This window comes from Neomonachus schauinslandi, chromosome 11 (genome assembly GCF_002201575.2).
Source record: "Neomonachus schauinslandi chromosome 11, ASM220157v2, whole genome shotgun sequence".
NCBI classification, from domain to species: Eukaryota; Metazoa; Chordata; class Mammalia; order Carnivora; family Phocidae; genus Neomonachus; species Neomonachus schauinslandi.
Window position 1 is genome coordinate 81,593,325 of NC_058413.1, and position 12,187 is coordinate 81,605,511.

Below are 12,187 nucleotides of genomic sequence, written 5' to 3' on the forward strand. Positions count from 1 at the left end.
TAATCTTTGTAAAGGATGATCTCTACACTCCCCCTCCCCCAAATGGCACACAGATTCACACTCTTCAGCCACTTAGTGGTTTTTTGTTTTTGTTTTTTTTTAAGATTTATTTATTTGAGAGAGCGAGAATGAGAGAGAGAGAGTACATGAGAGGGGGGAGGGTCAGAGGGAGAAGCAGGCTCCTCGCTGAGCAGGGAGCCCGATGCGGGACTCGATCCCAGGACTCCGGGATCATGACCTGAGCCGAAGGCAGTCGCTTAACCAAATGAGCCACCCAGGCGCCCCACTTAGTGGTTTTAATGGCTTTCCTGAGTCTGATTAACTGAGATACTCACAATGTTAGGAACCAACTCTCCACAGTAATCATTTGAAGGAGATGTTATCATAGATTGAATGGAGGCAATGGCAAACTTATATGTGGGTAGGAGAGGGCTTAACAGAGTGTGAATTTGAAATTACTGTGGCAATGAGATAAGCTAGGTAAATGTTGACTGCCTCACAGAAAGCTTGATACGTAATACATGTTACATTTTTGTTCCCTCCCTCTGTTCATTTTCTCTCTAGTATATAGTCCTTCTTATATTTTCCAAACATTTTAGAAATATAGTAGCACTAAACAATGATTATGCTCGGCACCATGGTTTTATTGTGGTGGAGGGATGTTAAAAAAACAAATAAATTGCAACTTCTACAAAATTGCTGACCTAAAGTCACCCATCTATTATGTGTGAAGGACTGACAAGTAGCTACCGTTAGCAGCCAAATTAAGACATTTTGAGGACTATCATTAATTTCCCATTTATGGTGACTGAGGGCAAAGATATAATGGAGAAGGGAAAACAAAAATATACAGAGTGCAATTTCAAGTCCACTGCCAGAGAAAAGGCTTCCAGTTGGACAGTAGATAGGAAACAGGTACAAAAGCAAGGTAATAAAAACCTAATATTTCTTAAATAAGGAATCGGAACGAGCTGCTATATACACGCTTCTGTGTGATAGAAAATAGGCTAGCCTTGGGGCGCCTGGTTGGCTCAGTCGTTAAGCGTCTGCCTTTGGCTCAGGTCATGATCCCGAGGTCCTGGGACTGAGCACCGCGTCGGGCGCCCTGCTCAGCGGGGAGCCTGCTTCTCCCTCTCCCACTCCCCCTGCTTGTGTTCCCTCTCTCGCTATCTCTCTCTCTCTCTGTCAAATAAATAAATAAAATCTTAAAAAAAAAAAAAAAAAGAAAATAGGCTAGCCTTATCCAGGAAATCAACTGAGGCAATTACTTCTCTTGGTCATAGGAATGGGGAATTTATATTTACCTGGAGTTGTACAATCTTGGGAATTATCTTATCAAAATAGTGATTCACTGCTTTAGTGAAGCCCCTGTAAGTTGTTCGCAGCTTCATTTTTGGATCCTGGAGTAACCAGCTAGGATTGAAAAAGTAGGAATCATTCTTGGGGTGGGAAACAGCAATAAGAAATACTCAAGCATGAGGCTGGAAAACAAGGACAGCCACACTGGAATAGTATATTGTGAGATCTTAATGCATCTTTAAGAAAAAGCAATCTGCGTTCTAGTTGCAAATAGCTCAGCACCTTAGCCACCGCCTCTTTCCTCAAAATACACATCAGAGTTGTGTAATGATGAAATGATCCAGAGCAGAGTCATCAGACTGCAGCCCACAGGCCAAATCAAAGCCATTGTCTGTTTCTGTAAATAAAGTTTTATTGGAACACAGCCACACCCTTTGTTTACATATTGTCACAGCTGTGTTCATGCTACAAGAGCAGGATTGCGTAGTCACAACAGACTGTGTATGTGGTCCTCAAAGTGGAAAATATTTATTACCTGGTCTTTTACAGAAAAGGTTTACCAACCCCTAGTCTGGAGTGAGACTTTTATAAAGCTGTTTCAAAGTTTTTAAAAAATGCTCTTTGATGGAATATTATTTAGCCATAACAGGGGAATGAAGAACTGTACATGCTACTACGTGGGTGAGTCTTGAAAACATTACAAAGAAGCCAGTTACAAAAGGTCACATATTCTATAATTCCATTTATATGAAATATACAGAATAGGCAAACCAACCGGTCTGAAAGCCAATTGGTGGTTGCCAGGGGCTGGGAAAAGGAATAATGGGAGTTGACTGGATGTAGGGCTTCCTTTTTGGGTGACAAAAGTCTGGTGCTAGTGAGTGGTGATGGTTGTTCGACATTTTTGAGGTACTTAATTGCCACAAAACTGTACACTTTCAAATGGTAAATTTTTATGTTATGTGTATTTTACTACAATAAAAAATGATTAGAAGCTAACAAAAGGGTAAACCCCTCTTTAAAAAGAGATAATCAACCCAAATTCTTACTATTTGTACCTCCATCACAATAAACTAGAACTTACAAAGGTATTGCTTAAGTGGTAGCCACTAGTTGTTACTAAAATAAAAAAAGTACTCTATCTTATTTACACTGCAGAAATGAGACGGAGGTTTATATAAAACAAACACATACTATATAAATCCCAGTAAATCAAAGTTCATTTTCTATGTCACTAAGTAGGAAAAGAGTATAGTTTAAAAATGTACACAGAAAACCAGCAAAACCCTTTGCTCTAACTTCCATTTGAATGTGCTAGGGGCCCATGTGGAGTCATGGCCAGGAGCCTCAGATAATAACTTACCTGGGTAAGCCTCCAAGGTCTAAGTCGCTCCCAATATAGGGGCCTGGACACAGAATGACCCACAGCCCCACCTCCGAAGCCATGGCTATAAAAGTCCTGGGAAGTGAAGCAATAAGGATCATTTATTATTCAGGCTGAGAACTGGAATCACTGTTATTTAGCTCACTGAGGTCTCTTCTGAGGTTAGAATGGGCAGAACTCCCAGCCTGGTCTACAAAAGTCCTTGTAGGTGACATGAACCAGGGGGATATGGATCCCTACATTCAATACAAAGGGGCTCATTCAAGGTGCTAGAAAACAGAAAGTCCAGAAGCCTACTCCTCCCGTGTATCTGCCACCACCATGCAAGAAAGCTGTGCTAAGGCAGACACTTACAAATCTTGTTCCTTCTTCTGTGTCTCCTACTTTCAGTCAGTCACCAAATCATGTTTATTCCTCCTACTTAATGTTTTCAAACAGGAAACTCCTCTTAATTTCTAGTACTACCACCACATTTATTAAAGAACTCATCATTTCACACCTGAGTTATTACAGTGGTTTTCTAGCTGCTTTCCTTCCTTCTTCTAACCTTCTTCCAGTGTTTCTCCAGTCACACCAAACATCAACATCAACAACAAAAATAGGAGTTAATTTTTTACCTCGTATCGGCATCCGGCACTACAGTCTTCTTTAGGACTATTATTTTATTTGACAATTCAGTGAGATAAGTATCAATATCGTCTCCATTTTACAGATAATAAAATAAAAGCTTAAACAAGTCAGAGCTTCTTAAAGGTCATATTTTCAGTAAATAGAAGAACTAAAAGTACAATCAGGCACAGAGCTTCCAGAAATGAAATATCAACTACTGTATTATTCTGCTTCTTTAAAATACTGCTGGTACAATCTTTCTAAATGCACATACAAACTTGCCAAATTAAAATTCTTCAAGTGACTCCCAATGACTTCAGAAAAGATTCCAAATTGTGAAGCATAGTAAATATAAAAGCAACATGTGGTCTACTACCTATTCAGCTTTATTTTTTGGCATTTTTTCTACTTAAACTAATAAGAGAACCAGAGAGCATTATTTGCAGTTCCCAGAAAATATACTGTATGGTAGAAAGTTAACCACCAAAGCCATTCCCTTTTCTTCCTGGGCACACAGCTCAACTACATTTCCCAGCCTCCCAGGCACTGAGGTGTTACTATGTGATGGACTTCAAGCCCACAGAATGTGAACAGGGGCAATGTGTTCCAATTTCCTAAAAAGATTCTCCCTGCTCTCTCTTCCACTTGCTGACTTGATGCAGATGTAAGAGTAGCAGCCTGGAAGCTATGTGACAAAGATGGGGAAGCCACAGATAAAAAGACCCCTCAATCTCTTAATTATTTCTTGGAAGAGAGACATAATACTTACCAGGAATACCTATTTTAGATTTTACTTAAATGAAAATAAACCTTTATTGTTAAAGACATTGAGGCTTACTTGTTACAGTAGCTAACATCACCTCAATTAACTTAAAAACGTTCCCTCACATTTTGACTTTGCCCTTGCTGGACCCTCTGCCTTAAGTACCACTCAGGTCCCTCTAGCAAACTCCTGCTCAACATTTTAAATTACTTCAGCTATAACTTCACTGTTGTCTTCCCTGATCTGTTCCCATAATTTGGGTTGTGTGTTTTTTGTATATTATTTGCCTCCCTCTCTATAGAGAATCCTTAGTCTTGACAGTACAAAGTGTATTGTCTGTCCATCTCCTGCACAAAAGACAATGTCTGAAGTCTAGCAGATAGCTAATACGTATTTTTGAATAAACAATTATAGATCTTCCTGAACTTAAGATGGGGTTTTATCCCAATAAACCCATCATAAGTTGAAAATATTGTAAGTAAAAAAATGCATTTAATACACCTAACCTGCTGAACCGCATAGCTTAGCTTAACTTACTCTACAATGTGTTCAGAACACTTACATTAGCCTACAGCTGGGCAAAATCATCTAACACAAAGCCTATTTTATAGTAGAGTGTTGAATATCTCATGTAATTTATTGACTACTATACTCAAAATGAAAAACAGAATGGTTGTATAGGTACAGAATGGTTGTAAGTATATCACTGTTTACCCTCATGATTGCACGGCTGACTGGGACCTATAGCTAGCTGCTGCTGTCCAGTATCATAAGAGTGTATAATACAACATATTGTTAGCCTGAAAAAGACCAAACTTCAAAATTTTAAGTATAGTTTCTTTTTTTTTTTAAAGATTTTATTTATTTATTTGAGAGAGAGAATGAGATAGAGAGAGCATGAGAGGGGGGAGGGTCAGAGGGAGAAGCAGACTCCCTGCTGAGCAGGGAGCCCGATGCGGGACTCGATCCCGGGACTCCAGGATCATGACCTGAGCCGAAGGCAGTCGCTTAACCAACTGAGCCACCCAGGCGCCCTGAAGTATAGTTTCTACTAAATGCATATCACTTTCACACCATCATAAAGTCAAAACATTGTAAGTCAGAACATAAGTTGGGGACCATCTATATTCTGTGCCATATCTTAGAAACCTTGTAAACTATAGCCCAGAAATACCCTCTTATAACTGAGACAGCAGGTTCTTCATAATAGATTAAAACTGCATCAATCAAGATGCAAACTTTCTAAACCACACTGTAAGTAAAATGCACCACAGACACTAAGGTCTAGGCTCTATTGCAAATAACAGATTCACTTCTCAAGAAAGCTTCAATCCAGGAAGAGAATTTTTTTCCAATTATTCACTATGATAATTTAATAATTGCATAATTCACAAATATCCTATGTCTAAGTGACATCAGGCATTTCCCAATTAAAATTTGGGAAAAAAACTATCAAATGTAAGTCTTCCTTAAAGGTTTACTGAAAGCAGTAAACTATGTCTTCCAATCATCTTACTAAAGTACACGATCTTAATTATAAATCAGCCCAATGGGTGGATCATTTTCATATTACAGGGCATATTAATTTATGAGCTTCCTGATGATTTCCCAGAGCTTCCTGATGATTTCCCAAACAGAAAGTAAGGTGCCTTTTTTCATCTGATCCCACAGACCCTAACCCCTGTCTTCGAGCCATAGAAACAGGCAACCTCGACATTAAGACATACATGAAATCCAGATTTGCAGTAAAATAAAACCATCCTTTTCTTGGCTCATGAAGGTTCCAGGGAATATGCCTGCTATGGAAAAAAGAGAAATATAAAAATCTTTTACCTTATTTGCCCTTATTCCATATTGATTCCTCCAGTTTTAATATAGGACCTGGGCTATCTTTACTGTGAAGGAAACTGAAGATTTCAATAGCCAAGCCTCTGTGTGTGAGTGAACTTTGTATTAGCTTAAAAATTTCCTCCTTCAAATGCCCAGTGCAGATCCAAGCAGCCAATATTATTCCTTGATGCTGAACTTCAGGTAAGATAGATATATATGTAACATCCTCTGGGGTTCAACCACAAATCTTTTTTTAAATACTAATGAAAACATATGAAAAATTTAAATCCATATCTATAATGGCAAAAAAGAAAAACCTTTAGCCATAAAACAGAAATCAGCAAGAGCTGAAAAGTGTATAGAACTAGATTATACTGTTTCCTTTAAATGAATAAAATGAAATCCAGCAATCAACAATACAAGATTCACAATACCCAGGATCCATTAAGAAAATTACCAGGCATGCAAAAAACAGGCAAATGTGACACAAAGCAGAATAAAAAAATCAAGCAATAGAAACAAACCCAGAAATGACATATAGGATGAAACTAGCAGAAAAAAAAAATACTTTTTAGTATTCAGCTATAAAAATATTTACCATATCTTTAATTTCATAATTTTTTAAAAAAATTTTACTATGTTATGTTAATCACCATACATTACATCATTAGTTTTTTTTTTATTCTTATGTTAATCCCCTTACATTACATCATTAGTTTTAGATGATACATCATTAGTTTTTGATGTAGTGTTCCATGATTCATTGTTTGCGTATAACACCCAGTGTTCCATGCAGTACGTGCCCTCTTTAATACCCATCACCAGGCTAACCCATCCCCCCACCCCCCACCCCTCTAGAACCCTCAGTTTGTTTCTCAGAGTCCATAGTCTCTCATGGTTCGTTTCCCCTCCAATTTCCCCCCCCTTCATTTTTCCCTTCCTGCTATCTTCTTCTTCTTTTTTTTTAAATATATAATGTATTACTTGTTTTAGAGCTACAGATCCGTGATTCATCAGTCTTACACAATTCACAGCACTCACCATAGCACACACCCTCCCCAATGTCTGTAACCTAGCCACCCCATCCCTCCCACACCCCACCACTCCAGCAACCCTCAGTTTGTTTCCTGAGATTAAAAATTCCTCATATCAGTGAGACCATATGATACATGTCCTTCTCTGACTGACTTATTTTGCTCAGCATAATACCCTCCAGTTCCATCCACGTCATTGCAAATGACAAGATTTCATTCCTTTTGATGGCTGCATAATATTCCATTGTATATATGTATACCACATCTTCTTTATCCATTCACCTGTCGATGGACATCTTGGCTCTACTGGGTATTTACCTCAAAGATACAAATGTAGGGATCTGAAGGGGTACATGCACCCCGAAGTTTATAGCAGCAATGTCCACAACAGCCAAACTATGGAAAGAGCCAAGATACCATATCTTTAATAAGTAAAGGAATGCATAACCATGATGAGGAGAAAAATGGAAGATATAAAAAAGACTCAAATGGAACTTCTAAATTTTAAAAATATAGCATCTGCAATAAAAAATACTCTGGATACCATTAATAGCAGCAAATGAAAAATATATTGGCTGAGACTAATAGCAGAGTACATACAACATAATAAATGGTCAGAGCAAAAGAAACTATCCAAAATGGAAAATAGAAAAAATGAAGACTAAAAATAAAAATGAACACAGGATCGGTGATACGTGGTTTCTTACCAAGAAGTCTACCATACGTGGAATTGGACTCCTGGAAAAAAAAAGGGGGAGGCAAAAATAGTAGTAGAAATAGAGCTACAATTTTACCAAATTTGATGAAAACTATAAACCTACAGATTCAAGAATTTCAAAGAACCACAAGTAGAATTAAAAAAAAAAGATCTACACCCTAGCACATTAGAATCAAATTGCTAAAAACCAATAAAAGAGAGAAAATCTTAAAAGGAAACAAAGTGGGGGGGGAGGTGATAAGAAGTACAGCAGATTTGTCATCAGATAATGTGCAGGTCAGAAGACAAGGAAGAAACATTTTAAGATACTGAAATTAAAACAAAAACAAAATTAAACCATGTCAACTTAGAATTCTACTTATACTCAGTGAAATTATCCCTCAAAATAGAAGATGAAAAAAATCAACTTTTCAAAAAAAACAAAAGCTAAGAGAATTCATTACTAACAGACTTTCACTACAAGAAATGTCAAAGGAAGTTCTTCCACAGAAGGAAATACCACGTGGAAATTATAATCTATACAAAGGAATTGAAGAGCAGTAAAAATGGTAAATATGTGGTAAATAAATACAAAGGAATTGAAGAGCACTAAAAAATGGTAAATATGTGGTAAATAAAAAAGATATTTTTTCACTTTAAATTCCTTTCAAATATAACTAGATGTTCAAAGCAGAAAAATAACAATGTATTATGAATTCTGTAGCTTATAAAAAACAAAACATATGACGCAGCACAGCACAAAGGATGAGAAGAGTGAAATGGAGGCATGCCATTGTAAGACTCTATAGTGGTAGCTTTATATGTTTAGAAAAAAGGGAGCAAATTAGGAATTTAATTTAAGAATTTAGATATAGAACTTTACATAAAAACTTTGGGAAAAAATCCAGGATCTTTAAAAAATGATTTAATTCAAAACCACACTTTCAACAATGGCTAGATCATCCAGACATAAAACCAATAAGGAAACACTGGACTTAAACTACACATTAGACCAGATGAGCCTATTAAACATATATAGGACATTCCATTCAACAGCAGCAGAGAACACACATTCTTCTCAAGTGCACATGGAACATTCTCCAGGATAGACCACATGTTAGGTCATAAAACAAATCTTAAAAAATTTAAGAAGAATGAGGTCACATCAAGCATCTTTTCTGACCACAATGGTATGAAATTAGAAATCAATTTTAAGGAAAAAAAAGGGAAAATTCACAAATATGTAGAAATGAAACAATATAAATAACTGGAAAGATATTCTATACTCTAAGATAGGAAAAATTAATATTGTTAAAATGCCCATACCAACCAAAGCAATCTACAGATTCAATGCAATCTCTATCAAAGCTACAATGGCATTTTTTACAGAAATTTAAAAAAAAATCCTAAAATTTGTATGAAACTACAAAAGACATTGAATAGCCAAAGTAATCTTGAGAAAGAACAAAGCTGGAGGCATCACAATTCCTGATGTCAAACTATATTACAAAGCTGTAGTAATCACAACTGTATAGAATTGGCATAAGAACAGACATATAGGGGCGCCTGGGTGGCTCAGTCGTTAAGCGTCTGCCTTCGGCTCAGGTCATGATCCCAGGGTGCTGGGATCGAGCCCCATATCGGGCTCCCTGCTCAGCGGGAAGCCTGCTTCTCCCTCTCCCACTCCCCCTGCTTGTGTTCCCTCTCTCGCTGTCTCTCTCTCTGTCAAATAAATAAATAAAATCTTAAAAAAAAAAAAAGAACAGACATATAGGTCAATGGAACAGTTTAGAGAGCCCAGAAATAAACGCATGCCCATATAGTCAATTAATTTATGACAGTCAAGAATATACAATGAGGACTCTCTGCAATAAATGGTGTTGGGAAAGCTAGACAGCCATATGCAAATGAATGAACTAACCCTCTATCTTACACCACACAAAAATCAACTCAAAATAGATTACAGATATAAATGTTTAGAAGTCCTAGGAAAAAACAAGGGTAAGCTCCTTGACATCAACCTTGGTAATGATTTTTTGAATTTGGCACCAAAAGCCAAGGCAACAAAAGCAAAAATAAACAAAGACTACTTCAAACTAAAAGGTCTACACAGTTATGGAAACCAGCAACAAGATGAAAAGGCAACCTATGGAATGGAAGAATATATTTGCAAACCTGCAAATCTAATGAAATTTGCAAAGCTGATTAGGGGTTAACATCGAAAATATACAAGGAACTCATACAACTCAATAGCAAAAAAAACAAATAATCCAATTAAAAAATGGGCAAAGAACCTGTATAAACATTTTTTCCAAAGAAGATGTACAAATGTACAATAGGTCCATGAAAGGGTATTCAACATCCCCAATCACCAGAAAAATGCAAATCAAAACCACAATGAGATACTACCTCACAGCTGTTAGGATGTCTATCATCAAAAAGACAAGATATAACAAAGGTTGGTAAGGATGTGGAAAAAAAGGAATACCTGTGGCACTGTTGGTGGAAATAGAAGTTCGTTCAGCCACTCTGGAAAACAGTATGGAGTTTCCTCCGAAAATTAAAAATAGAGCTATCATATGATTCAGCAATCCTATTTCTGGGTATACATCCAAAGGAAATTAAATCATTACCTCAAAGAAATATCTGTACTCCCATGTTCATAACAACATTATTCACAATAACCAAGGTATGGAAATAACCTAAGTGTCTGATGAGAGATGAATGGATTGAGAAAATGTTATACACACACACATGCACATACACAGGAATAATTTTTAGCCTTATGAATCTGGAGGGCATTATGCTAAGTGAAGTAAGCCAGAAAGCAAAAGACAAATACCATATGGGATTAGTTATATGTGGAATCTTAAAAAACAAACAAACAAAACCCAAAACAAACAAACAAATAAAACGGGCACCTGGGTGGCTCAGTCAGTTAAGCATCTGCCTTCGGCTCAGGTCATGATCCCGGAGTCCTGGGATCGAGTCCCAAGTCGGTCTCCCTGCTCCACAGGGAGTCTGCTTCTCCCTCTGCCCTTCCTCCCACTCACTCTCTCAATCTCTCTCTAATAAATAAATAAAATCTTAAAAAAAAATGAACTCATAGAAACAGTATACAATGGTGGCTTCCAGGGCCCGAGGGGTGGGGGAAATGGGGAGAGATTGGTAAAAGGATACTAACTTTCAATTATAAGATGAATAAAGTCTGTGGATCTAATGTATAACATGGTAACTATGGTTGATAATACTATATTGTGTACCTGCAATTTGTTAAGGGAGTAGGAATTAAGTGTTCTCACCAAAACAAACAAAAATAAATATGTGAGCTGATGGATGTGTTAATTAACTGGATTATAGGTTGGAATAGTTTCACAATGTATACATATATTAAATCATCACATAGTATACTTTAAATATATTACAGTTGCTCCCTCTGGGGGAGGGGGATTCCGACAACAAGGAGAGTATTGCTCACAGTGCTCAGCCAGTGGCAAGGAGGCCCAGGTGGTCTCTTCAGCTGCATCCCACTATGCGGCAGCTGTGTGGCCCACTTGCCCAGCTTGAGCTTACTCGTGCACCCCAGTTCAGGAGGGTCCTCCTGGATCTAAGAGTGGACTTTGGTCAGAGTGAAGCCACATGGGGTGCAGAAGTAACTCATCAGGGAAAGGACCCAGGACTTTAAGAGGAGGGGTTTCAAGCTGGGGATAAAGGTGTTGCAGGTCGACTGCCTTCGGCTCGGGTCATGCTCCCAGGGCCCTGGGATCGAGCCCCGCATCGGGCTCCCTGCTCGGTGGAGAGCCTGCTTCTCCCTCTCCCTCTGTCTGCCGCTCTGCCTACCTACGCTCTCTATCTGTTAAATAAATAAATTAAAAAAAAAAAAAAAGATGTTGCAGGTGCCAGAGAGCATCCTTGCTGAGCACCACCATGACCTACAACCTGCAGAAGAAGCCCTTCTACCTAGCCCTCAACAGCTACAGGAGCTTGGCCCCATAGTGATCATGGCCTGCAATGCCATGCTCTAGGAAGGCCCCAACATGGTCCGCACCAACTCAGTTAAGGCCACCCCTGGCACCACTGTGGAGACTTTATTGTCCACATCAGCAAGAGTGTCATTCGCACCAGAAACTCTGTGGAAGAGAGATCCAGCTGTGGTTCCAGGGCAATGAGCTGGTGGGTTGGGCAGATGAGAACCACCACAGCAGCATTTACCCAGCCTGAGCACTAAAGGTGCCTTCAGCTGCCCCAGCATCCACCCAGGACAAACCACCTCTGTGAACAAGAACTTGAGCCCACATCCAAATTCTGCTCATCCATCATAAATTATCTCCCTGTCCACCTCCTGCTCCACTCCAACACACAGGAGTCTGAGCCACCAACTTTATGTGCCTTTCAGTGTCGTAAGCCAGTAAGATATGGGACCAAATCCTTTCTGTACCAAAGTGCCAGATAACCTATAGATTGTCTCCAAAAGTGGAGAGTGTAACCTCTCCCCACCAAAGGCAGAACATTAAAATTCACTATGCTGTGCAAATAAATAAATAATCAAGTACAATTTAATTTGTCAATTA

The 12,187-nt window shown here is 38.3% G+C and overlaps 1 protein-coding gene across 1 annotated transcript in view; it reads right to left on the minus strand.

Annotated features, from left to right (window-relative positions):
• LOC110586096 (beta-galactosidase-1-like protein 2) overlaps positions 1-12,187 on the minus strand; it is a 72,839-nt gene that overhangs the window by 45,116 nt on the left and 15,536 nt on the right. Inside the window, exons 3-5 of the mRNA XM_021696239.1 lie at positions 5,783-5,851; positions 2,663-2,758; positions 1,305-1,413 (exon numbers count right to left, since the gene is read on the minus strand). Of these exons, the coding sequence (XP_021551914.1) occupies positions 1,305-1,413; positions 2,663-2,758; positions 5,783-5,851 (274 nt within the window). The remainder of the gene's footprint in view (positions 1-1,304; positions 1,414-2,662; positions 2,759-5,782; positions 5,852-12,187) is intronic.